The 27,790-nt window shown below is 42.0% G+C and overlaps 1 protein-coding gene and 2 non-coding genes across 7 annotated transcripts in view; 2 read left to right on the top strand and 1 right to left on the bottom strand.

Annotated features, from left to right (window-relative positions):
• The window catches only part of LOC109400190 (transcription factor E2f1), a 64,661-nt gene extending 38,708 nt beyond the window's left edge, over positions 1–25,953 (top strand). For 3 of the 5 annotated variants that reach the window (XM_029872561.2, XM_019672663.3, XM_019672662.3), the window contains exons 2-7: positions 14,647–15,458; positions 17,512–17,663; positions 17,738–18,167; positions 18,240–18,501; positions 18,563–19,126; positions 23,810–25,953. In XM_029872561.2, coding sequence (XP_029728421.2) covers positions 14,775–15,458; positions 17,512–17,663; positions 17,738–18,167; positions 18,240–18,501; positions 18,563–19,126; positions 23,810–23,916 — 2,199 coding nt within the window. In that variant the 5' untranslated portion in view covers positions 14,647–14,774 and the 3' untranslated portion in view covers positions 23,917–25,953. Of the gene's footprint in view, positions 1–5,017; positions 5,398–13,287; positions 13,387–14,646; positions 15,459–17,511; positions 17,664–17,737; positions 18,168–18,239; positions 18,502–18,562; positions 19,127–23,809 lie in introns of those variants that run through there. The other 2 variants (XM_029872581.2, XM_062856043.1) reach the window with 2 other exon arrangements.
• Positions 25,954–26,397: 444 nt separating this feature from the next.
• Trnaf-gaa (transfer RNA phenylalanine (anticodon GAA)) lies at positions 26,398–26,470 on the bottom strand. Its single transcript has one exon. It is a non-coding gene; the product is annotated as a tRNA-Phe (tRNA).
• A 373-nt stretch (positions 26,471–26,843) lies between these two features.
• On the top strand, positions 26,844–26,915 carry Trnad-guc (transfer RNA aspartic acid (anticodon GUC)). Its single transcript has one exon. It is a non-coding gene; the product is annotated as a tRNA-Asp (tRNA).
• Positions 26,916–27,790: the final 875 nt, after the last annotated feature.

Raw genomic sequence — 27,790 nt, 5'->3', positions numbered from 1 at the left:
GCAACAGCCCAGCGCGTCGGCTGCTTGTATGTATACATGACTGAGAACTGTGCTATTTATAGCACCGAATATTGAAACAAAAAAAAATACAAAAAGTTTTATTCGGGAATCGAACTTCGATCCTCAGAGTGTCAGTTTTTGATCTTACTCTCTCGGCTGACTCACCACGTTGAAGAGATGGTAGTCGAAGATGAACAACTTCTACCATAAACGAACTTGCCAGTTCGGCTGTCGCGTCGTCACTGCTGGCGTGTATGTATGTACTGAGACAGCCGTCATCGCAGTCAAGCAGACAAAGCCGCCTTCTGATTGACTGAGCGTGGCTGTTTTCGTTTACCACTGCATCGGATGATGGCAACGGATTGTCATTTCCAAGTTTGTGGCTAAACCCGGTGTTGAATTTATGAGCGGTTTTCATGCTGTTTCACCTTCGTAATAAACAATTTTCCAATGCAGTCTGCAGTCTTCATCTGATTTTGTAAAGTGCTGTTTGACAGTTCAACATCAGTAAACATTATGTTTCTGTAACATATCGCGTAAATTTACAGCATAGAGAACTAAATTATCAGTTCTGTGATTTAAAAATATGACTGGAAGAACTCAAACAATATAAACTTAATACGTACGTCACAAAAAGTGTAAAAATGTGGCACATTTATGTTTATGTCAAAGCTTTTTCAGTCAGTTCGATCAATTGTGTCACTATTAAAATTGAGATTTTTTTAGTGTGCGGTATTAGTTTAAAAAGTTGGATGCAGGTAATCTGCGAGGTAAGCAGAAATGAGGATGGCACAAATTTAGATTTTCGATTATGTCACAATTCTATCCGGGATTCTTTCTTGAGAAAAAAATCCAGGTTTCTTGAATTCCGATCGAGTTAGGAATCTGTAATATCAGAAGTAATTCGATAACCTTGAATCCAAAAGAACTTTCTGCAGAGATTTTCCCGGTATTACTTATAGATTCCCTCGTGGGATTTTCCTCCGTTTTCCCCAGAAATCATCGTGGGATTTCATCCAGGCTTTATCATGAGATATCCACAAGAGTTTTTTTCACAGGATATATCTCAAATGTTGTCGCAGAATTTGTCTTAGATTTTCTCCCGGGTTTCCTCCTGGAAGATTTTCCGCGATTCTTTCCCGTGTTCCACCTTATTTTTCCCAAGCGATCTTCCCGGGATTTCTTCTGGAGTTTTTACAGAGGTTATTCCTGTGATTTCTACTAGAGCACCTCCAAAGATTTCTTAAGTACTTTTTTGTTAATTGTTGTGTATGAGTTCCTTCCGGGATCTCTCCAGTAATTATTCCAAGAATTTTGTTTTTCTTGAGCTTTCTACTGGAGTTACTCCCTGGATATCTAAAGGAGTTTCAGTTGCGATATTTCCTAAAGGTTCTCGCTGAATTTCACTTGAGCTTTCTCTAGGGAGTTTCTCCCGGGACTTTCCTCGTAAGATTTCTTCCGGTGTTGGTCCTTGAATGTCTCCCAAAGGTATTTTTTAAAATTATCCTGAACTTTCTCCTAAGGTGTTTTGCGGCATGCCTTTTGCGCTTTCTGCAGGAGCTATTGCTGATACATCTCATTGAGTTCTTCGCGTGATTTCTTTTCAGGCTTTTCCGTGTAGTTGTTTACAGGGTTTCTTGCACTGATCCTTCTAAGATTGTTTTTCAAAGCTTTCTCAGGATTATTCTCAGAACTCTTCCCGGAATCCCTACAGGCAATTGTTACGAGATTCTAGGTGCTGCTTTTGCAATTTCTTTGACAGTTTATCTCAGAATGTCTCCTGGGATAACCTACGAAATTCCTTGCAAGAATTTTTATAAGTAAAAACGGAAGGAATCCAGGTAAAGCATTGAGAGAAACTCCACAACAATCTATTGGGGAAATTTTGAGAGCGACTTCGGAAGAAACCCTGAGAAAAACTGGGACACAGTAGAAAAAAGTTCTGGAAGTAATCCCGGAAGGAAATATTAAGAAAAATCTCTGAAAACTCTGAGAAACTACGAAAGAAATTCCAGGAGGTCCTACGGGTGGAGCGCCGTGAGGAAATCCAAGAGAAATCCCAGAAAGCTGGCAGAAGCCACTAAGAGAAATTCCTGAAGGAACTTTGGATAGGTTTTGGAAGTATCTCCGAGATACTATATATGTAAGTATATCGAGAAAACCTCAGGAATAAATTCCGCAGGGTCTTCCTGCAGAGATCCCGTGAAAAACTCCTTCTGAAATCCTGGGAGCAACTCCGGTAAAAATTCCAGGACAACTCTTATAATTCTCTAGAAAACACAAAAAAAAATCGAAAGGAACTTGAAGTTGCTTGATGGACTTCAGTAGGATTTCCTAAAGGAATCTCAAGATGTGTCCTAGAAGTAATGCCGGCAGGAATTTTTTAAGGAATTCCAAGAGGAATCGCTGGAAGTACAACTCGAAAGAAAATATGATATCTGCTAAGATATAAGTTTAAAATGTTGGATAGGGTTGGAGCTAGCGAATCAGAAATAAGTCAAGTAACAAAAGTGTATGCCCTTTATAAAATAACACTAGATTTGAACACAATCAGCAACTGCCATCGCGGCAAAGAGACGAAGGGTTAAATGCTCAAAATGCATGTTGTTTTTGTTTCGGGCGTGATATGCTAGTTGTTTCGTACACGCTAACGCCGCTCAGCACAAAAGTGCATAATTTCCAGACTACACCAAAAATGTGTAACCCTTGCACATTCACAAAATCAGCTCCTATGTCCCCAAAATCGTTAAATTCGCAAACATTTTTGTACAGCAATCTAGCTAGGTTTACTAGTGACCTTGGAAAACAAAAAAAAATCGACATTTCGCATCTAGACGAGTGTACGAGCTGTTTTTTGAGAATGTGTAACTGCTACACATTTTTGTGTGGTCTGGAAATTATGCACTTATGAGTAGGGCTTACACATTTTAGTGCTGAGCGGTTTTACTGTGTATCACTTGCGAAGAATGACTTCAGAAACAGGATCTAACGATTATTTCGTCATACACTGATACACACCTGATTTCTCTGGCGTACAGCAGCACAGATTTCACGTTTGAAATGGAAAATTGGGATTTTGGTGCATTGCCTAAACTGTTTGTTTTCAATACATTTCTTGAACTCGTAAAAGAAGCCCACTCTTTCTTTATCCGTGCATCTATGTCGATCTTGGTGCCACCATTGGTTGCCATTTGGCTACCAAGATATTGGAAGCTTCCAACATTCTCCACTCTCTGCCCAGCTACCGTAAAGCTAGAAGTCTTGACCGTGTTCACATCCAACGATTTGGTCTTGTTGACGTTGATAGAAAGCAGTGAGATTTGTCGCCGAGGAGCAATCGGCTAGTTCATAAAGCTTACCTTGTATATCAGAGCGCTGTTGAGCTAAGAGGGCAACGTCATCAACCAGTTCGAAGTAAATTTGGTGCTCTGCAGGGAATGGGATGCCACAGCAAACCACGATTTGATTCACGATCAATCGCACCTACCCGGTTCTCGTCGATTACGATGACGAACAGTAACGGTAACAGTATACATCCTTGCCTTACTCCATCGACGACCCGGATAGGGTCGGACAAGACATCGTTGAGCAGTATTCTGCACGAAAATGCCCTGTACTGTGCTTCAATGAGGCCGATAATTTTCTTAGAGACACCCTTGCGCCTGAGGGTTCTCCATATATTTTCGTGATTGAGACGGTCAGAAGCTTTTTCGTAATCAATGATCACCAGGTAAAACAGATTTTTGAAATTCATTGATTTGTTCCAGGATGATACGGAGTGTGACAATATGGTCCACACAGGATCGTCCGGCACGGAATCCTGCTTGCTGATATGCGATCAACACCCAGGGCTCTGTTCGACTTCATGCTACGGATGGCTGTTTCTATCTCCTGCAATGATGGAGCTTCGGTGTTGACACGGGTAGTGCGTTGAAACTCTTGGCGGATCAAGCTGAGATGTTGATGGCGTGGCCGGCTCTTGAAAAAGGTTTGCAAAGTGTTCGACCCAGCGTTTCAACTGGTCAGCCGATTGGTCAATAGCTGACCAGACGTGTCTTTCACGAACATCGTATATAGCATTGATCTTAGGTCCACTGAGCTTACGCGAGATATTGTAGAGGAGACGAATGTCGCTGGTACTTGCGACTTTCTCGTCTTCGTCAGCTAGGGAGGCAGTCCACGCTCTTTTGTCCCGTCTACAGGAGCGTTTAACTTCCTTCTCGAAAGCAGAATAGCGCTGATTGGCTAGGGCTTTGGCTTCTCGTGTTTTCGCTCGCTTTATCGCGGCGTTGACGTTCCTTCGCTCCTTTATCTTCTTCCAGGTGTCATTGTGATCCATTGCTTTCTTTGTGATGATCTTCATCTTCATATTCCATGCGAGTGCTTCTGATGAAGTTGAACGATCTGTAGCTTCAGGTACTCGATGTTTTGGAAGCTAGTCAATCCATTATATCATTCCAAGTCTTGCCGGATTGCTGGAGGGTGCAGATTTCTGTTCAATCACGATTCGTGTAACAACTTGGCTCTCTTTTCCTTCCAATTCCAAGTCAAAACATTTGAAAACCTCTGCTCCAATACCCGCACGGCCGCCTTTTCCGTCGTATTCGTGTCCGTGTACATATAAAGTACGATTATCCTGACGCGTCGGCCCTTGGTCGTCGTCGCGTGTGAAAGGATCGATTCTCTGGATGATGTCCCTGCCACCGGAATCAAAAACCGGTATGTGCATCAGGGCCAGCAGCAGCAGCAACAGCAGCCGTTCCCATAGCCAGTCAGTACAGTTGGAATGCATTCTCCACTCTCTCTCTCGTTGCCCGTTTTCCGTGTCCGCGTGTGATCAACCAACAACCTATGCATTTTTTTTCGGACTAATTGCACGACTACCTACCACCTCTACCGCGCGGAACGGACCCACAACTAGTTCAGAGCGCCGGTGTTCTCTCGAGTCTTGGATCGGAGGGTCTCACACACACCGAGTGAGCGAGTGAGTTGAGTGCGTGTGCTGCTGGGTTGGGAGTGTAGCAAGCAACATTCCGGTTGATGCGGCGAACCCGAACCGAACATCATCATCCATCGCGCGCGCGGTCTCGGTCTGTGGACCAGAGCAGAGAGACGAAAAGTATCGGACGGAGCAGCGAGTAGGTATTGAACCGCGGCGGCTGGACTCCGTGGTGTGGTGGCTGGTTGCAATGCAAGCTGCAAAATTAAATGGCCGAAATGTGGTGGTTGTTTGTTGGGGGCTGATTGTTCGGACATCTGACACACAAGAAGTAGCCACCAGGCAGCAAGAGACGACAGCCTAGCCTGAAGCAGCAGCTAGTATAGCGGCACAGTGCGGTGATCCATTCAGGAAGACGCGGCGGCGGTGTGACGAGGTCGATGAAAATTGTGCGGAGTGTAAGATTTTTTTTTGCTTGATTCGGTCGTCATTGGTCGTGTGTGCGATTTTTTTTTATTTGGCTGCAGCTGGAATATGTGGAAATTGACACTAAATGGAGGCTGATGATCGTGAAGCAAAATGTGGCGATTCGTCGAGTGAGAGAAAAACAAGTGCTTCGATTGTGCAATTTTGATAAGAATGTTTTTTTTTGTGGTATTATTTTTGAGGATTCGAGAAGTTTATTTCCAGATAGGGTTATAGAAAGAGGATTATCACGTGCTGTTACATGGAAAGGTAACCTTGATTAATCTATGGATTGAAAAAGATTTCGTTGCATAATGCAAAGTTTTCTATGGTTTCGCAGCAATATTCGAACTATAAACGCTGATTTGGCAATCGATTCTAATCAAAGTAGGGAGTTGGACCACGTAGAAGGCCACTTGGGTACCATGTACCTTTTGTGTACATTCCTCCATAACCCAGTCAATTTGAAACCGAAAGACTTGATTTGTTGTATAGGAACAGTTTCTTCTTTAGGAATTAGAGCGAATCCCGCCAGGAATTGGCCCTAAGGATTTCTCCTACAGTTGCGTAGAAAATTGGATTCAGTCATTCTTGAAAGAATTCTACCGATGATTTGTCTTAGATATTATTCGTGATTATGCTTCACTAGGAGTCCGGATGCTTTCGGCATTCACTGAAATTGTTTGGAACATCCTAGTCAATCAAGTATTATATAATCTAATCTATCATATTTCAAATAGTACTTTTTGAAATTAGTTTCAAACGGGCATAAAAACCAAGTGTCCAAAATATATACCGACCACTCCTTTGAGGGGTGGGGTGAGTTCGATTCTTAAAAACTTTACCTAGGTATCCCTGTTTTACTCAGTTCCTTATGATGAGATTTCTACAGGAGTTCGCTCTCGAATTCTTCCCAGAATCTTCTGTGATTACTCAAAAGTTTTCTCCAAGGATTGCTATCACAATATTTCTAAAATCTGAACCCAGTGATCTTCACCCGACAAATGAGAAAAGGATTGCTGAGGGAAATCGTTTACAGATTTTGTCTAGGAATTCGCCCAGTGATTCCTCCAAAAATACCTGCTAGGATTTCTGTATAAATTCCTGATGGGTTTCCTCCAGGAATTTCCATTGAAATTCCTTCAGGTATTCTTAGTATTTATTCCTGAGATTCCTCCCAAAGTTCCTCTTGCATGAATTTCTCCTTTTCTTCGTGGTTTCCTCCTATGATTCCTCTAGAAATTACAACTGGGGTTCTTGTAGTTGTTCCTGCTGTATTTCCTCGGAGAATTCTTGTTAAAACGCTTTCTAGGACTTCTACAGAAATTCCTCGTGCGATTCTTACTTACCTTTTACCTTACTTACCGATCAGGCTAAAGCCGGGGTGGCCTCTACTGTACATAGTAGCCGTCTCCATTCCACTCGGTCCATGGCTGTTTCGCACTCTGCGTAGGGTCCGCAGATCATCCCCCACTTGGTCGACTCACCTAGCTCGCTGCGCTCCACGTCTTCTTCTCCTCTCCTCTTCTTGGCGTAACGTCCTCACTGGGCCAAAGCCTGCTTCTCAGCTTAGTGTTCAATAAGCATTTCCACAGTTTTTAACTGAGAGCTTCCTCTGCCAATGACCATTTTGCATGTGTATATCGTGTGGCAGGCACGAAGATACTCTATGCCCAAGGAAGTCAAGGAAATTTCCTTTACGAAAAGATCCTGGACCGACCGGGAATCGAACCCGTCACCCTCAGCATGGTCATGCTGAATACCCGTGCGTTTACCGCCTCGGCTATATGGGCCCAGTCCACGTCTTCTTGTACCGGTCGGATGACTCTCGAGAACCATTTTAGTCGGGTTGCTATCCGACATCCTGATGACGTGACCCGCCCACCGTAGCCTCCCGATTTTCGCGGTGTGGACGATGGTTGGTTCTCAGCAGCTGATGCAGCTCGTGGTTCATTCGCCTTTTTCCAAGTCCCGTCTTCCATCTGCACTCCGCCGTAGATGGTACGCAACACCTTCCGTCCGAAAACTCCAAGGGCGCGTTGGTCCTTTGCACGTAGGGTCCATGTTTCGTGCACATAGAGAACCACCGGTCTAATCAGCGTTTTGTAGACAGTTAACTTCGTGTTACGGCGAACTTTATTCGATCGTAGAGTTCTGCGGAGTCCAAAGTAAGCACGATTTCCTGCCACAATGCGCCTCTTAATTTGTCTGCTGTTGTCGTTGTCGGTGGTCACCAGTGAGCCCAAGTACACGAACTCTTCAACCGCCTCGATTTCATCACCGTCGATATAAATTCGGGGTGACGGGCGCGGTTATTCCTCCCTGGAGCCCTTTGCCATCATGTACTTTGTCTTCGACACATTAATGACTAGTCTGATTCGCCTGGCTTCACGCTTTAGTCGGATGTACGTTTCCACCATCGTCTCAAATTTACGAGCAATAATATCAATATCATCAGCGAAACCAAGCAGCTCAACGGACTTCGTGAAAATCGTTCCACTTGTGTTTATCCCCGCTCTCCTAATTACACCCTCTAAGGCAATGTTGAACAGCAAGCACGAAAGACCATCACCTTACCGTAATCCTCTGCGAGATTCGAAGGGACTCGAGAGTGTCACTGATACTCGAACTACCCACATCACTCGATCCATCGTCACCTTGATCAATCGTATCAGTTTATCCGGGAATCCGTATTCGTGCATTATCTGCCATAGCTGCTCTCGATCGTTTGTATCATACGCCGATTTGAAATCGCATTCACCCATAAATCCAGTCTGATATTGCCCCACGAAATCTCTTGCAATCGGTGATAGACGGCGGCATAAAATTTGAGAGAGTATCTTGTAGGCATCGCTCAGTAGTGTGATCGCGTGGTAGTTCCCGCAATCCAACTTGTCGCCCTTTTTGTAGATGGGACACACGATACCTTCCATCCATTCCTCCGGTAATACTTCCTCCTCCCAAACCATGGTAATGACCCAGTGTAGTGCTCTCACCAGTGCTTCTCCACTGTATTTTAGAAGCTCGCTTGGGAGTTGATCTGCTCCAGCGGCTTTATTGTTTTTTAACCGGCCAACCTCCTCCTTAATCTCTTGGAGGTCAGGGGCCGGAAGTCTTTCGTCCTGTGCACATACTCCTAGATCTGTTACCACGCCACCTTCGATACTTGCAACATCGCCATTGAGGTGCTCATCGTAATGCTGCCGCCACCTCTCGGTGTGTCCTTAGCGCGGTACAGCTCTTCCATCGCTTCGCGATCTCGTTCTTCCTGCTGGCGCTTCTTCATCCGAAAGACGTGCCCCATTCGCTCTCGTACGGTGTTGCAGCATTCTCGCCCATGCTGCATTCTTCTCGTTTTTCAACTGTTCACATTCGCCGTCGTACCAGTCGTTTCTGTGATTCGGAGTCACGAAGCCTAGTGCTGTAGCCGAGGTACTACCTATGGCGGATCGGATGTCCCTCCAGCCATCTTTAAGTGTAGCTGCGCCAAGCTGTTCTCCCGTTGGTAGGGGCTGTTCATAAACCACGTAGACCAAAATTTGGCCATCTCAGACCCCCCCTCCCCCCTCGTAGACTTTCGTCCATACATAAATTTTGAAATTTGTATGGAGCGTAGACTTTGGTCAGACCCCCCCCCTCCCCCCAAAAAGTCTACGTGGTTTATGAACGGCCCCAAGGCCACTGCTATGTAGCTGCTGCGCGTAGTCTTGAGCCACTTCTATGTTACGCAGCTGCTCGATGTTGAGCCACGGCGTTCGACTTCGACGCGTGGTGATAACTGTCGAAAGTTTTGAGCGCATGCATACAGCGACTAAGTAGTGATCCGAATCTATATTCGCACTGCGGTTTAAAAAGTTCGCACTCAAGAATCTAACACCCTGTATATATATCAGCATCCGCTCGATAACTGACTGCTGTTTAACTGGACTGCTTTTTTACTGGGTGCTCGATAACTGGTCCAAAGTCCAGTTAAAAAGCAGCTGTCTGTCAAAAAAAAACGAAATTTAACCTCACATTTTGCAAATCAGTAAACAAAACAAGATATAACAATAGCCTCCGGCTCCGGGAGCTCAGTCCAGTTATCGAGCGGCGCTCACTAACTGAACTGTCGTCAAAGCCGGAAGCCGAGCGGAAGCTGTATAGGGTAAGTGTGCCGATCGTTGTGGTAATAAGGTAAATTAATTCAAAAAAATATGTTCGTACCATCTAATGAACGGTTTCAAAACGTTAGTCGGTAGTTTTCTATCCAAACTTGCTGGGAAAAATATGAAAACTATCGTTTCTCCCTGCTTTCGATCAATAATCGCATACCACAACAATAGGCACACTGTTCCTATTATGGAGGTAAAATTTAATTTCGGTTCCTAATGTTGCGGTATCCCATTGAAATCATATGGGATACCGCAACATTAGGAACACAGCAGCAGAAACATTAAGGAAAATATTTTTTTAAACTAGGTTTTTAGGCAAAACTTAAGAATTCTTCAGAAGTTTTTCAAGTTTTCTTTTTGCAAGAGTGTTATCCAGAATTTATTTCAGAAGTTTTACCTCATGGGATTGTTCCCGGAGTTCCTCTCGTATTTTCTTCAGAAAGCTTGAGCTTTCGTATAGAGTTTCTTCCTGAACTTCTGCTTGAGTTCCCTCCGGTATATTTTATAAAAGCTCTCACGGGATTACTCTTGAAGTTACTCCTGCGATTTATCTTGTAGTTTCTCCCGAAACTGAAGAAGATTACTTCTGGTCTTTTCAGTCGTTTCTCAAAGTTTTTCAGGACTTATTCTGAACTTTTTTTTACTAGGATTCTTCCGGGATTTCATTTAGATTTTGATCCTTTTGAGATGGCGTGTTCCTTTTGCAGGGTGTCCATCCATCCGGGAAGACCGGAAAAAATCCAAGAATTCAAAATCACCGGGAAAAATACGGGAAAAACACGTGAAATAGTAAAAGATACCGGGAGAAATCTTTGTGGTGGCTGTCTGTACTGCATGAGTGAAAATCAAGTCTTGAATAGAGTGTTATAATTATTGACAGAGTTGCTTGCTTACTGTTTTTTTAAACAGGCTGCCGCTTTGGAATTTTAGTAGTTTCTGTAGGATTTCGATAAATTCATGTAAAAAAAGAATACTTCTTAGGCAAAATTTTCAGATTTCTGGAAGTTGTCCAGAAGGACATTTTGAATCTTGCTAGGAATATCCTGACAGCAGGATTCTAGCGAATATAAGTTTATGAATGCCCTTTTCAAAATTTCTAGAGAAATCGGTAAACCTGCAGACGTCCTCTTTGATCTTCTTCTATGTTGATCTACGTTTTTACTGGAACTTTGTCTGCCTCTTTTAAACTTCGTGTTCTTGAGTACTTCAACAGTTATTAGTTGAAAGGCTTCTTTTGCCTGCCATTGCATGAATTTGTATATTGTGAAGTAAGTACAATAACACACTATGCCCAGGAAATCGAGAAAAGTTCGCGACCGGAACGGGAATCGAATCCGCCGTCTCCGGATTGGCGATCCATAGCTTTATCCACAAGGCTATCAGGAGACTGCAGACGTTACTTCCGGTAAAACGATTTTTACGCTTGAAAAAAATGTGTCAGTTCCTGGAGTAATTCTGGTGATTCTTAGAGGTATTTAAATTTGATCCCTTTGGCAGAAGTCATGGAGAAAATTCTTGAAAAATACCCGACAGAATTCACAGTGAAATCGTACCTATCCGCTTCTGTACAAAGTTTTTGGAGGCATAAAAATCTGAAGAGTGAGTTCAACACGGGAAATTATGGTAAATTTTCCATAAAAAAAACTACTCCTGAAAGACTTTCTGATGGAATTCCCCAATATATTTCTTCTTACACATTCTCTGAGTACAGTAGCGGAAGCCACCGAGAAATCTTCAAAGGAATCTGAGAAGAAATGTTTGAAAATTCACCAAAAATGTAACTTTCATTAGCATTACTCGAATCCCCGGAAGAGTGTCTTAATGAATCCTTTACGGCAGAATTTTTACGGCAATATTAGGCAAACAAAGCTTTTTTTAAGAGGATGAAGGTGTAACTTTTTGATATTTTCAACAGACTTCCATCTCAAAGTTCGTATATGAAAGGAAAATTAACCCTCGAGCGATCGCGCTGTTGTATTTTGTACAACACGTTGAAAAAATCTCGCTTTTTGTACTCAGCATTAGCGTGGTGTTACGGTGATGGCCAACCGCGCGAGTTATGGAAGGTTAACGTTGGTGGTTGTATAATTCTCGCGCTTAGTATTCCGGAAAATACGACCAATATTCAGATGATCTCTCGGTGTATTTCGGTGAAGGACGACTAGGACTAGCAGACTAGCTGTTTTAGCAAAACAACTAAAAATGATTTGCCGGCCAAGTTATTAACCAAAGAGAAAATCGATGAAAAGAAACCGATCATTGTAGATACGCCAGAGAATTGTTGTAATTTTTGAAGTCAAGAAATCTTTAAAATTCGTATCTGTAACTTGATACCAAGTTAAAACTGTATATAACATAAAACATGCATAAAACAAGAGGAGAGGACTCTTGGAAGGAACCTCCCGCTAAACTTTTACATCTCCAGAAAGCTTCTGGGTAGAAATACCAGGAGAACTACGGGAGGAGCTGTGGAAACCTTTGAAACAAAATCTTGAAGGAACTACGGGAGAAATTCGGAGAGGAACTCCTGGAAATTTCGTTGGGAGAAATCCCTGGATGGTCATTTGCAGAAGTCTTGTAAAAAACCCGGGAGAAACTGATGTAAGGTTAGACAGATGCGGAAGGTACTCCTCCAGAACCCTGTGAAAAACCTAGGAGAAACTTTGGTAGAAATCCCAAATACAATTCTCAGAATCTGGAATCGTGAGAGAATTGCGGTAGCAATTCAAGAAGAAATCCCTGAAGAATTTCAAGGAACAAAGATTTATTTTGACCGCAATTCGAATACATTGCGTCTAGGGGTTCAAAATAAAGCCGTTACCTATCACATGTTCGGTGTAGGTCTTGCTATACAGAAAGTGCGAGAAAGAGTTTGTCGTTTGGGGATTGTACACAGACCCTTTATGGTAAGTAAGTGGAGTATGACCAAGATCTATGTTCGGGACAAATTTTCAATTTTTTTGTGTGAACTCACACCTAAAAAGGGAAAGGACGACATCGAAAAGAGGCTATCACTGTTTTTTGAGGTTTTAAAGAACCCCAAATTGCTTTAGTTGATGAGCGACTGAATGTTGTTAGAGATACTAGGTGTGCATACTCAAGATTCTCTTAGGTATTTGAGACATTTGGACAAAAATAAACTCTCAATAATTATATACTATTGTAGTCAAGCTTCAAAACCATATGAAGAAATATAGACAGCTTTGATCGTTTTCGTCGTTTGATCAATGTCCCAAGTAACACACTTTTCACAGAAGAGTCACGGCAGCGCAGGTTTTTGTTGCGCAGAAGTTCTGTAACTTACTTCTAGCAAGTTAGTATTTATTTGTTAGAAGTAAGTCACAGCGACTTCTGTGCAACAAAAACCTGCGCCGCCGTGACTTTTCTGTGACAAGTGTGTTACTTGGGGCATAACTAACAACGTGCTACAACAGATTCCAAAATCAGTAAGTGGGCTACGCAATACTTTCCAACATCGAGTTCGATCTTTAATTCAACACTCACTGAATTTATTGTTTTGAAAGGTACTGTCTCAAGAATTGCCCAACCAACGGAACTTATACGAGGTGTCTCATCGATAACAACGGATTGAAGAGTTTGTATCTATTTGGTACAATTTAATATTATTGTTATACAAAAGATCGTTATCGCGACAAACATTCGAATTGGTTTTGGTCTGTTTTGGAGTTCGATCATCCGTGACACGACGACACATGTTTTGTTAAAGGGCTTTCCTGTCCTGTTCAACGAAGATTGTCGACTGACTGGTTTACTGCTTAACGATGTGCAACGAAACGATTTTGTTTACCCAGGATACAAGGACATGGGCAGGTATGTTCTAATAAAAGCAGAATCATAAGTCGTATCCGCTTGATACCTATAATAGCTTCGATATCAGAGTAACGGGATACGCTAATAATCAATTAGAGCCAAGAAAGTGTTTTGAGTCTGTCTTACAACAGATATGATCTCATCAAATACATTATAAGGCTTGCAACATCGTAGCCAATCAGTTCCCCAAAGTTAATTGTTGGTCCACATTTTAAAATTCATTGTAAATGAACAGTGTTAGACCATAATCATCATATCTATATTTTTTTTTATTCTTTATTATTGTGTTTTTGCCTTTCTCGTACACCAAGGTGTACCGAAAGGCTATATGTTTTTAACTTAATGTTAGTTCAACACACTAAATTAATGAACGAATGAGAGAGCTGTTAAATTAATTCATACAAGTTACAATCGTGGAGAAACTTGAACAGTGTTTTGATGGTATCCGGATCGTCCCGTAGGACTTCTCCAATATTACCAGCGATGTTGTGGAGTTGACGTTGGCCTTCGTAGATGGGACACACGCAAAGGACATGTTCTACTGTGGGATCATATCTATACTTTTTTCTGAATCCTCTTGCGGCAACTGCGCATGATTTTGGTTTCTGTTTCCGATCTACACGGAGATTGTTTTGCTACTTCACGCTGCAAACACCTACCTACTGATAGCAGCACCAGCAGAAATAGAATCTGACAAAGTTGCGACTTACGACGACAGGCAGGTTTTTTTTTCTCCTTGCCTCTGCGGATTATTTCACTTCTCTGAGTGGCTTACTAGAGCTTGAGACATCAGCCCGCCGGTTGACCAAAACAGTGAATGATAACCTAGCTTGTGTTGGCGATTTTTATTCTACGAATATCTGCCGCGTGCCGGTGGGAAATTGTGTCACGCATGTAGAACAGGACGGGATTTGGTGAGATATCTTTACTTCTCGTTTCAACAAACTTCTGAAATATAGAATTTTGTTAAAGAGTGTTGTCGGTTTCTCTAGACCAAATTATTTTTAATTGCGATTGGCTTGTATTTCTAGCTTAATCCGAACACTACTTTTTTTTGGGATGACATTCTTTGAAATATTGCTTTCCCGGTAAACTCCGGGAAACGACATTTCGACAAATGGAATTCCGGGAAATGTGATTGTACCACAATTGCATCATATCAACATTATTCATTTTGCTCAATTCTCCTCTGTTATCGTACGTAAACTTGTGACCGAGTAGCTATTAATAACTTTCCATTTTTTCCCGTCTTCATTTCAGATCTGTCCAAGCGCATAAGCCAGAGTAAACAATAGAGAGGACAGCAGCGGTTGGCCCTCGCGCGCAAATGCTGACATCGGCGGCATCGCGAAACGAAACGCTTTTTGCCGGAAAGAAAGAAACAAATTATGTACACAATTCATTCTAAGCAGAAACAGCCACAACAGCAGCAGCAACAGAAACAGCAGCACTATGTAGTGTCCACTAGCGGGAGGGGTAGGTTAACTAATATGGAATTCAACAAAAAGACTGGCGAGTCATATGGACTGAATGGCAGCGGCGGCAGCAGCAGCAGCAGCAACAACAGCAACCATACTGAATGTGCAAGTACAAACCAATCGATGGCCTTTGGTGGTGGCACCCGGAAGTCATCGATCGGCAGCGGTAGTGATCTGTCCTGCGAAGACTACGAGGAGGTGAAACCGGACATCAAAGTCAGCTCGCACCTGCTCGACCATGGGTACGGATACGGTGTAACGCCGCAGTACCATCATCAGCAACAACCTCAAACGCAGCAACAGCAGCAGCAGCAACAACCAAGCCATCATCACCATAGTAGCAGTAGCAGTACTAGTAGTAATAGTCATAATAGCAGTAGTCATCAACAGAATAGTAGTTATAGCCGGCATCACCACAGTCCAACGGCGTCCGGATCGGGATCGGGATCATCGTCGTCGAGAAGTGGCACGGCGACCACTCCAACACACAACCACCACCACCATGCCAAGCAAACGACGCCGAGTCGGACGGCTGGACTGCACCACCAACACAAGAGTGCCAGCGGGGATCCTCAGATTACAAATTATTTCAAGGTAAGTTTTGCTTTTGCAGAAGATTTTCGACTTGAAATGGTATGTTTTGGAAGTATTGGAGGAAATCCAAACGATTGAATTGTCATTGCCCGACGCTTCGGCCTAATTTATTTGACCTTTTTCAAAAGTAAAGCTGTCTCTAAACGAAAGGTCTTTGTCTTGTTATCTAGTTTGACTTGAGGTCAAGACTTCCTCCTCTTTTTTTCCCACATTGACTTGCACACTCAGACGTGGCAGGCGTCATTTTTACATACAATTGTTACATCATACACTATAGGTTTCTTGTGTTGCTAATTTATCAATACTATGATATCAATTTCTGGCGGCCAATCAAGATCAAGAGAGAAATGACGACAGAAGATGATCTGGGATGGATCTTTGTAGGCGATATTCAGAATGGTGATCGCTTGGATGTTCTCACATTCCTAATGGTCGCCTTTCTTGTGAATGCAGCAGATTACACATTCCTTCCACTCACCTGGTAGCTTTTCGGTTTCCTAGATTCCGACTATCAGCCGGTGCAGATAAATAACCGTATCAATAAGTGCAGCAATACCATCCTTACCTAAGGCAGCTGCCTTTATGCAAGGTTGCGACCATTCATTTGCAAAGATTTACATTCATTTGCTATTATCTCAGTTCAGAAGCTATTGAAAAACAATGTATGGATGAATTTAACCTTGTAGTTTTATCTGAAAGTTTGCCGAATAACATTGGGGTCGCAAAAGTATACCAAAGTCGTGAGCGAGCTGTGAAGGCAACTTTCCACAGCGTGAATGAAATTTACATTCACCGCGTGGAGAGTTGCCTTCACAGCTCGCTCACGACTTTGGTATACGTTTGCGACCCCAATGTTATTCGGCAAACTTTCAGATAAAACTACAAGGGTAAATTCATCCATACATTGTTTTTCGATAGCATGCTTCTGAACTGAGATAATAGCAAATGAATGTAAATCTTTGCAAATGAATGGCCGCAACCTTGCCTTTATGTTTCTTGAGCTGTTGAATGGCATCCCTGTCTCGAACTCAGCTAGAAGTTGGTTGGTTCTCATATCATCCGCCACGATGACGTAGCCATTTCTTTCGCTGCCTTGTATCTCAGTGCTTGCGTTCTCTGCACCATCCAAATGTTCGTCGAAGTACTTCTTCCACCTTTCAATTACCTCGCGTTGCCCCCTCAAATGGTTCCCGCACATTCGCATCGCACATAGCACATCGATCGACTTCTTTCCATGTACCCGATGAAGCTCGTATGCTGAAGCGACAACCGGTTGCTTCAACTACCTTAGCTCATATCGAGGCAGCCGTCGGTACCGTACATTGTTGATTACGAAAAGTTTCAGGCTCAATTTGACCATCACCACCAGGTAGTGGTCATAGTCGATATTAACAACGCCACGATAGGTCACGACGGCGATCAAACATGACGAAGCAAATCCCCCTTTTCTTCCCTGTATGTATACTTACGACCAAAGTTCACATTCATTGGTGTTGGTTACAAGGTCTTCCTTCAGGTTGCTAGAGATACAAGTTGCCAGGAAAAGGCTTAAGAACTAAATGGGATTTGTGTTATGCGTTACTCAGCCTTTACCGTGACATATGTGCACAAATTTTGCTTGTAGACCTAAATGGTTCCAGAACGGTCGTGCATGTTTTCCTCAAAAGTGAGTTCCCCGAATTATCTTCTATTTATAACAAACAGGTATATCAATGATTTCTTATAAAAAAAAAAACAGGGAAGGCTTTCAGAATTACTTCTTCCTTGAATTGCTTCTTATTGTCCCATGGAACAATAACAAACGGGATTTCCGAAGGTAATGCTGTGTTCGGAGAACAGGTGTTCTTGGAAGCGACATTTGAGGAAGAGTACCTATCGTATTCTCAAAACAACTAATCCTGGAAATGTTTTGTTGGGGCAAATGTTACTGTTTAATTGATTTAATTGTATGCCATACAACTTGCTCTTAACGCCCGGAGTTAAATAATGCTAATTGCCTATTTTCAAGATATAGTATGATACAGTACTGATACATCTGATTCCTTTATTTCAGGCGGTGAAACGTAGGCCCCCCTCCAGCTTATCGCCCACTCCGACCAAAGTAGCCAAACAATGCAGTAGTAAACAGCCCAGCTCTACCTGTTCTACACCCACGTCGACCGTGTCGTCCAGTTCGTCGAAGAAGCGGTATTCGGAGGGAACGAGGTGAGTGGGTTGTAGTACTCTAGTAGTTATAGGTCCGGCCATGAGTGCGTTTTCCTAACACCACCCCCTTCCAGGTATGACACCTCGCTAGGTCTGCTCACGAAAAAGTTCGTCGACCTGCTGAAGGATTCGGCCGACGGGGTGGTCGATCTGAACATTGCCTCCACGAAACTGAACGTACAAAAGCGTCGGATCTACGACATTACCAACGTGCTCGAAGGGATCGGTATCCTGGAGAAAAAGTCCAAGAACAACATCCAGTGGAAGTGCGGGAACTCGTTGTGCAATATCGAAAAGAACAACCGAATACAGCGCGATCGGTATCTGCTGGAGCAGAAGGAGAACATGCTGGACCGCATGATTGTCGAGATGCGCAATATGACGTCGGACGACATGCAAACCACGAAGCATGCCTACGTCACCTGTCAGGATCTGAACTCGATCGACATCTTCAAGGAGCAGATCATCGTGGTAATTAAGGCCCCTCCGGAGGCGAAATTGGTGGTATGTATGATTTATTCGGGTTTGGTTTTGTTGTATACCGTGAATTAATAAACATCTTCTTTTGGATTGCAGCTACCTGACGTGCAACAGCCGCGGGAAATCTTTTTGAAATCGGAAAAGGGCGAAATCGACGTGTTCCTGTGTCCGGAATCGTCGGAGGGTTCACCAAACGGCGGAAGCCTCGGCGGACTCGGTAGTTGTAGTGGTAGCTTGTTTGGAGGCAGTACCGGAGGGAACGGTAACAGCAGGTCTGGACCGGATCCTTTACTGGAAAATATTGACCCACTGTTGTCACCGTTTAGCGAAAAGCTTTTCAGCCCTAAGGATAAGACAAGTAAGAGGAAATGGTGTTACTTTTCCTATTTGATTGATGTTCATTATACCTTTTATTGTAGGAACCAACATTATGAAACAGTTTAGTTCAATGAGTTCAGTGAGGAACCTCAAAGCCTTGTTCGGAGGACCTGCCGTCGAAGTCAAAGCGGAACCAAGTGCAGTGGACTTGCTAAACGGACATTTGATGGGTGTGGCAGATACCGCGCAAACAAACAACTCGTCGCCGTGGATGCTAACGCAAAAGGAACTACATCTCCTCAGTGAAAGCGGCGACAACAGTGTGATACCGACAACGAAAACCGCCGCCAAATCGTTATTCTTCACCGCCGATTCGATCAAAAAAGAACGATTAGATCCGGATCAGGTCGATTCCAGTGTCGGTACCGTCGGTTCCCAGAAGCTCCTGCCGATGGAAATCACCCACAAAAACGCATCGTTGAGCGATGGCAACAAACTTAGCCCAGAGACGCTGCTACCCCAGGAGGCCAACTCCCAGTTCAATCCGGACGGATTGTCACTGAAATCACTGAGCGCCAAAACGACTCCGGTCAATATGCGCGAACGGAACGCAATGCTCCCGGAGCTGGGCAACTGCAGTCCCTTCAATCTACCGTACCCGGAAGGTAAGTTCGCTAGTCGTAATGCGCCAGTGACTAACCCTTTCGCGCCACTCATCCTAACCACTAGACAATATGGGAAAACAAAGTGCACTCAGCGGTCAAAATTTTCGCGCAGGAACACCGATGCGAACAGAGCCGCGCAAGAACTCCGGCTGTGACCTGTGTACACGTTATCCAAATCACATCACAGTCTGAGTTCTTGCTTGGACGTTCGTCGATCAGCTAACCCGGAGCAATGGAAGCAGAAAAAAAATCCTGAACAGTAGATCACTGCCGTGAATCGCATATCTGTCCCATTTGCATAGGAAATCCAGCAAAGATGGGACTGATATGCGATTCACGGCAGATCAGTAGCGGGTCAAAAATTGTAATTGGTAAAGCCCTGTAAAGCCACTAGTTTAATGGGATGTCATATCTTGCTAGGTTCAATCTATAAGCAGATAGGAATGCTGTAGCAATTATGTCTTGTGAAGCCGTCGGAAGATTGTGGCCTTCAATCGATGATGTTTTAATGGTGGCCCAAAAGCAAAATAGGTTTATATGGGAATTACTACTAAGAATTTTCAAAAAAAGGCTCGATCGATACGCTTGACACGCAATCATAGTATGCGTGTCACCTTCTTACACACCTTGCAGGACATCGTGTATAAAGATGTGTATGCGAGTGAGAATTTGTTTAATATCCTTTTTCTCGATTGTCGAAATAAGTTCCGGTCTTCGGCAACATTCATCATTGTGATCTGAAGAATTCATTTGACTTTGACCCAATGACTTCATCCATGTGTGAATGTTCTACAACGCGGAGAACCTTTTTTGAAAATTCTCCATAGTAGTTCCCATATAAACCTGTTTTGCTGTTGGGCCACCATTAAATCACCGACGAAATAGCTGAAAATTTGGGGTCTGTGTCATTTGGCATAAGGCCGTTTGGCATAAGGTCACTTGGCATAAAGTCATTTGGCATAACGGTCATTTGGCATAATGGACACTTGGCATAATAAAGAAGGGTGCATTTCGTTTATGCCAAATGTCCATTATGCCAAATGACCGTTATGCCAAATGACTTTATGCCAAGTGACCTTATGCCAAACAACCTTATGCCAAATGACTTTATGCCAAATGTCCCGCTCCCGAAAATTTGATAGGGTTCCAGTTTTGCACCAAGGATTGTAATGAACATATAGGAGCTTTAAATGTTTAACATGCTTGGAATCTGAACTGCCTTAGTCTACAGATTGACGTTTGCATTTTTGGACAGGTTTCCCATGGGAAATCTGTCAAACTTCTGTCACGCACACTGGAACGTATCCGTTGTGCTCACTCATGTATACCGCTGATATAAAACTTCAAACGTTAAGTGAATAAGCCAGATTAACACAGCCGATCTCGGCAACGTGATTTTATGACGAACTGGGGCTATTTTCGGCAGCTTTATTTTGTTTGTCACGTGGTGCTGAATCTCTTGAACTACCAAACTGATCTAATCGACCAAATTTTAGGCAATTTAGTCGACAAATATCCCTTATAACGAAGTGAACAAAACTGCCGGAAATACCAAAAGTCCTGCACTTAAAACTGTATGCTGAAATCGGCTTTGTAAATCTCGGTGTAAGTTCATTTGCTGAAATCTCGGCTAAATGCTTGACGTGTAATGTTTGATGCCAGCGGTACGCATGACGCGTGCTGCTATAATAGTTATTTATGTAACGAGTTGCAAGAAGTTTATTTTTTCAGCACGAGTCGTACATTTATCCAACGAAGCTTGCCGAGTTGGATAAATATGAAGAGTGGTGAAAAAATCGAGTTTTGCAACGAATTCCATACAAAATGTTATGCAGATTTTTTCATTATTCAACTCATTTGAGTTGCAAAACGAACCCATACGTAAAAACTGATCATTATGATACAGAAATAAGTTATATAAAATATAAATTATGATACTGAATTGCATAAATAAATTATTAGCACTTTTTTTTTAAATTCGTTTATATTAGGGCTCACCCGCTGTGACTTAACAGAGCCGAATGGTAAATGATAAGTGTTATGGTTTCTACTTTTTAAACATGACTTTTTGCATGACATACCCATCAGTTGAGCCTCGATTGCTGAGTGCTCGGCTGTGCGGTTTACGGCATCAGAATTTTTTACATTCTTCAGCTGAGCTCGACGAGAGTGTACAGCCCTATGACATCTTTATTAACTAGTGGCTTCTGTAAATGTTGGTTCCATGTCCGTGCGTAATCTGCTGCACATACGTAGTAGCTTCAGTAGCAACAGCATTCACTAAGTAGTGTCAAAACACCGGGGCTTTCACGATACTAACTGACAGTGCACGGGTTTAGTTCCGGCGATGGGATGTTTGGTGGTGAAAAGCAAAACAACTTTCATGGTATGACGTAGATGCTAAGTAGAATCGATACCCGAACTGAACTCTCGTGGGTCTGCAGTTGATGTTACGAAAGCTTGTAGCACCATGAGATTCAGCTCCGGTGTTGGTTCGGTTCCTAGAGGAAGGAGGTGACTTGTGTGTGTTTCTGTGTTTTTGTCTCACTTCAAAATAAATGGTTATCGCAACAGAAAATTACCGCATAAAATGTATGCAAATGTATTGCCGAAATGTGTACACCGTAGGAACGTAGCGTCGTCGTTGTTGGTGCACAGAAATGGATAAATTTGTCGAATCAAAAATGTAATTAGACTAAACAAATGATAATGGCTTGCGTGTGCTATTTTTAAGTTTGTTCTGCGGCTCGAAGTGCACTGCTTCAATAAAAATGTGTGTTGAAAGTAGGTGGGATGCAAAAAATGTGTACGTTCACAACGAGGTATCTCCGCGATTGTAATTCATAGTGATCAGAAAGCTACCTAAACCTGACCCATTTCCGCCTTTTGGAACTTATGCCTTCTGCTATATTTTGTTTTTAAAACAATTCCTTTCAAGTTGACATCCTTGTCTAATAATGTTCATTCGTTAGGGTAGGATTGTTTGCGAAAGATTTCTAATGCGTTCATGCGTTCGATCTGGTCAGCTGTGCTTCGTACCACGCTGCACAAAGCCTTTGCTGTGTATTTTGAGAATCTGCTTGTTTGTCTACTGTCTACAGTCCTTTTTCTTTTTGAACCATATTTTAAATGGGATTGAAGCAAAATGTATAAACAAACAAACTTCAAACTATAGTACAAACAAATCTACATCAGGTTAGGGTTGCAACTGTGATCTGATCTAGTTCCAATCCAGATCATGGACTGGACAGATTAACCATTCTTTCCACTTCTCCGGTAGATAGTTTTTAAGATTTATTATTATTTATTTATTTAGCGTTATACAACAACACTCGTAGCGGCTGTTCTAACATTGTTGTCTGCCGTTAAGGTGAAACATCAAAACATCCCAATACAAACTTTAGAGTCACAAATCGGACGAACGAAGCATCAAACCAAGCCGCACTTGTTTTCCTAGCTTTGCTCACTTGCTAAAAGATGCATTTTTTTCCAAATCGAGCATTTGTTTACGAATTTTCTATGATTGGTGCTCTTGAAACGTCGGCCATTGTGGCAGCCATATTTGTATTTTCTGATGTTTCTCATTAATAAGGACCCGAGATAGACGAAGTCCTCCAACAACTCGAAAGTGTTCCCGGCTATCGTGAGTCTTAACTTTATTGCTTGACGTTTCAGGCAGCTGTACAGTACTGCCCGTTCCAAATGTTCTAACAATAATATCCGTGTCAATCGCAACAGACAAATGGCCGAATTTTGTGACAATTGGTTGTTGCGCCCGGCTCGTCGCGTAGCACCTTCCAGGGCGATGTTGAACAGCAGACATGAGAGCCCATTATTTTGTCGTACTCCCCGGCGAGATTAGAACGAACTAGACAGATCGCCCGAAACCCTTACGCGGTTTTTTACTCCGTACATCGTCGCTTCGATCAATCATGTGTGCTTCCCAAAGAAGCTGTTCTCGTCCAAGATTTTCCATAACTGTCTGCGGTTTCGTTTGAAGTCGATGAACAGAACAGGTGGTGCGTTGGAACTTTGTATTCGCGGCATTTTTGGAGGGTTTGTATCGTTCCACATTTTATCGTGTATTATGCTGCAGCATTATCGTTGTATTCTTCTCAAAAATCGATTCTGTTCGTACTAGAATCAATCACCTCCAGGTATAACGATAACGGAGGCTGTGCACGAAGAAGGTTTATAATAGCTATCTGGTCCAGAATTGCCTAGAAAAGAATGTAGCAGAGAACATCATCTTGGTAGCGTATGCTTTTCTTTCTGGACGTAATAGGGTATTGGTTCCCTTATTAAGCATGTGGCTCCCATTTTCATCCTACGAAAAACAAAGGATTGGAAAGCTGTTTGTTTTGTTTCTTATTTTTGTATTTTTTGTTAGAAGTGAGCACCCATGAAAACAAAAAGAACGGAATCAATCGGTGCCGTAATCGCTTGTTTTCGAATAGGATGAATATGGGAGCGTGAGATTACTGATGGAACACATACCCTACATGCCGTACAGTAATTGATTCGACTTGAAAAGGCACTCCTGTAAAAAAGTGTATCCATCAGCCTCGGTTCTATCACTAGTCACTATTAATTTAGCCGCAAGATAATTCCATCCTTTCACGTGCCGTCTAGCCGTTGCAACACTCACAGTAGCCTCTTTCACTTCCCTGTTTTGCATTGCAGTGCCCGAAATGGATGCATTCCTGCCGCTGGAACCGCTGGACAACGATTACAACTTCTCCCTGGACCATACCGAGGGCGTGTTCGACTTGTTCGATTTTACTTTTTAGTTCAAATTTATGTGGGAATATACAATATGCCAATATATCTATATTTTAGTTCTATTAATATTATATTATTATTACTATCGTAAGCTGCTGCCGCTACTAGAACTGAGACAGAGGATGGGACATCGCGTAGGTGTCCGCGAGGTTAGGCGGTTAGGACAGCGTGGCGCATATTCTGTTGAATGTATTTTTTTTTCTTATGCGTGATCTGTAAGACCAGTTTTCCTTATTATATGTTTTTGGAAACGAAACGAAAAGGCGTTATTTTTTCGTAAAACACGGCACTAGACATTCAGTGTTTAGGAAAGTATTCGATCGAGCTGGAAACATCGGTGTTACTATAGGATTGTTTATACTATGCTCTATTGATTGGTGATAAGTTCTACATTTTTTGTAAATATTGTTCTGTAAATTATTAAAAAAGGAAACAAAGTCGAAGCAAGAACTAACATGAGAGGCGACCCACAATTTATCTCGAGAGAATCTATAGTGACCTGACCATACTTCTCCCAGTTGAAACTGAACCCTTTCGTCAATGCGCTTATGAAGAAATAAAAACGATAACGATGATCAAAACCAATCACAGTGGGAGAAGAAGCCGTAACCAGGACGACACGAGGTGAATCGAGATGATAGAGTTCCCTCCCTGAACTCCACTGAACGTCATCTACGAATTAATAAGAACAAAACGCTGTTATAAATTTTCTTAGGCCAATCGTAAAGAAAACTCAAGTCTAGTAATAGTAAGTACAGTCGTACTAAATGCAAAATAAAATGAATGCACACAAATCATACAAAATAAAACAACAATTACGATCGGAGGACGCCGCCTGAGGGCCCTCTAGATTTTAAGCCAGAAACCCTTAATTTATACATATATTTTTAATAGAAATGTCTAAAAATGCTGATACAACAAGACAAACAAAAGTCCCACAAATAACCAATCAAATCTGAGAATGAGTACAGTCAGAGTAAAACCAAGTAGCGAATAGAACTTGTGCAAAACCGGTTTTTGCGGTCGTTCTTTTACAAAGATGCAAATTTTAACGTTCGTTTATGTCCTATTTATTTGATTTTTTAGAGGTCTGTTCTGGAAGTCTGGCTGAGAGGAGTTACTATAGCTTACTCTTCAAATAGAGCGAGGTAACAGCTCGGTTCGCGAAAAATCTCCCAGCTCAAAAAGTTGACTTGCCGTGAAAGTCGAATTGCAGTTTGATTAACAGAATAGACCTCTTGTCAAACTATCCGTGATTCGTTTCCTCGGTATGGATTTCGCAGGGAACAATCCAAAAGCTAGAATCGGTGAAGAAGAGAGTAAAGATTGAAAAAAAAAATACGCTTGTTAGTTTGTCTCCGTTGCCAATTGATTCATTTTTATGGAGAGAGAAGATAAGAATAAAACTAATTGCAAACGTTGTTATCTGAATTTGAACGATTTTTTTCTTCTATCGGCTTGATCCGTCTACAACTCACACATGATATCAATAGAGGTTGTTGCATGATTTGACTCGGTTCATATGCAATCCCGGTACCCGTCATAAGCAGTTCGGTTCCATTGCCCGTTTGTTACACTTTATACCTTTCGTCAACTTGTATAAACTCATTCGCAATCCTACCGTTACTGATCGTGGCGCAGAGCAGCCTTCTGTGCTCCTAGCCAAGCAATCTGATAAACTGATTTCCATTGTTTTTGTTTTGTTCTTCGGTATATTTGTATGTACATTGACTTTTATATCCGGGTGTAAATTTGCCTTTTCCGCTGAATGCGCGTGCACGTGAGAGCTACGAGTCCAGAGCTACGAGAGTTGAAGAATGTTGTAAATATCACGGGAGATGTTGAGTGGTGGAGTCACAGACAGAGAATGGTGTCGAAAATTGATTGGAAACAAAGAAAAAAAAACTTAACAAAAAAAACATACACTACAGTTAACGTACTTTCCACACACTCGGTCTTGCGACAAGACTAGCATTTCTTCTGTGTACCACTCGTGAGATAATAACAAAACAAACAAAATAGAGAAAAATGCTGAAAATATTGAATCCTACGTTTATTTGCAATGGAAATGAAAGAAATCATCCACGAACTCCTGACTATTCCTAAAGGATTTTTTTTTTATTTAGAGGAATTTCACAAAAGTTTTACCGAAACTACTATAAAAAGCTGTTTATGGTTAGGATCTGACTTCAATGTTGAGATTGAAGTCAGAATTATTTTTTGACAAAAAAAAATCAAAAGAAACTAAATCCAAAGTGTCTTTAGATTTTTCCATGTTTTTTTTTCAAAAATCTTTAAATTGCTTTACGAATTACGTCAGAAATGAGCATGATGATTTTGTGTGGGTGGGAGGTAGGTATCTTTCTGAATCAGCTAACAATCCCTCCTATCCCACGAGAATCTCCTTATCATCAATCCCTGAAATGTTTACTAGACAGCCGCTTTGATATTACTTAATATGAGTGAATGCAATATTTTAAAATATTCACTGCCGAAACCCGGGATTGAACCGGGGACCTTTAGATCTTCAGTCTAACGCTCTCCCAACTGAGCTATTTCGGCTACATAAGAAGCATTAACAATTATGAAACTATCATATCGCATACAAAACAATTTTAGAGTACCGTTAGTGTACCTGTAGCCGCTGGTGTTCCAATAACCGCTCACTGTCATTAAAATGATGCTTGTGGATAGATACGTACGATTCTCTTGATTCGGATATTATTTAGCACGCATATTGTCCATGAAAAAAAATCATTTTTGCAGGGAACCTTCTTTTCTATACTCATGAGCGAGTTCTGGTACACTGAGGGTATAATTGTATTTTATACATGCCAAAATCAATTGTTGTAACTAAATAACAGCAAAGATAGTTATAATAAAACCAATGTACCAAATGCAAAGTGGTCCGGAAAATTGCACAGCACAATATAAATCCTCGATAGTATAGTGGTCAGTATCCCCGCCTGTCACGCGGGAGACCGGGGTTCAATTCCCCGTCGGGGAGATTTAGATATTTGTTTTTTTTTTTTGTTGATGATCATGCCAAACGATGTTTTACCTTAAGGACAGACTTGTTAGAATCCCAAAATGTTTGGCAGCTACTCACGTTTTTGAGCGCGCAAATCACTTCATGATCAAAACCAGCGCATCTGATCTTCTTATTTTAAGCTTATTGTAAGTGAGCAAGAGCAAATAAAAAAAGCACTGCTGTTAAAAGTTTGCTTTCTGAGATTTGTGCGCCTGAAGTAGGGGATTCTGGGGTAATACGCACCACTTAAGGAAGATGCGTCCAAATGCATATAAAAAGGCGATAATTTATTGGTTTAATGCATGCATTCATTGCATATACTTTCATTCTAAGAGAAACCAAACAAAATTTCAGCCTTAATACAGTTCAGCTCTTGAAAATAACGTTTTTTGTAAAGACTAACATTACGGCTTCGTATGTTTATGCGGGGCAGTATGCACCCTTGCTCGGGGTAAAATGCACTACAACAATGGGGCAGGATGCACTCAAACAAAGGGGCAAGACGCACCACAACATTGAGGCAAGATGCACCGTCGAGTTTAGGAATCTTTTTACTTCTTAGACAAAATGCATGTTTTATAAGGTTTTAAGACAAACAATAGCTCAATTTTGTTTGCGATTACTTACAGAGCACTCATAGATATGATTACAGCTTGTTTTCTATATGTGCGTTTTGCCCCAACGAATGGAGTGCATATTGCCCCAATCAATAGCAAAAAATAAAATAGTTTAAAACATATAATTTACGTAGATTACTGTTTAAGTTATTTTTCCTATGCTTAGCATTGCCCTCAATGAACTGAATAAACACAAAAGCATTAGATGTTTGGTCGATTTTCACCATCAAATCA

Source organism: Aedes albopictus, chromosome 3, assembly GCF_035046485.1.
Source record: "Aedes albopictus strain Foshan chromosome 3, AalbF5, whole genome shotgun sequence".
NCBI lineage: Eukaryota > Metazoa > Arthropoda > Insecta > Diptera > Culicidae > Aedes > Aedes albopictus.
Note: the sequence above shows the minus strand (reverse complement) of the source record. Positions and strands in the feature narration are given on the sequence as shown.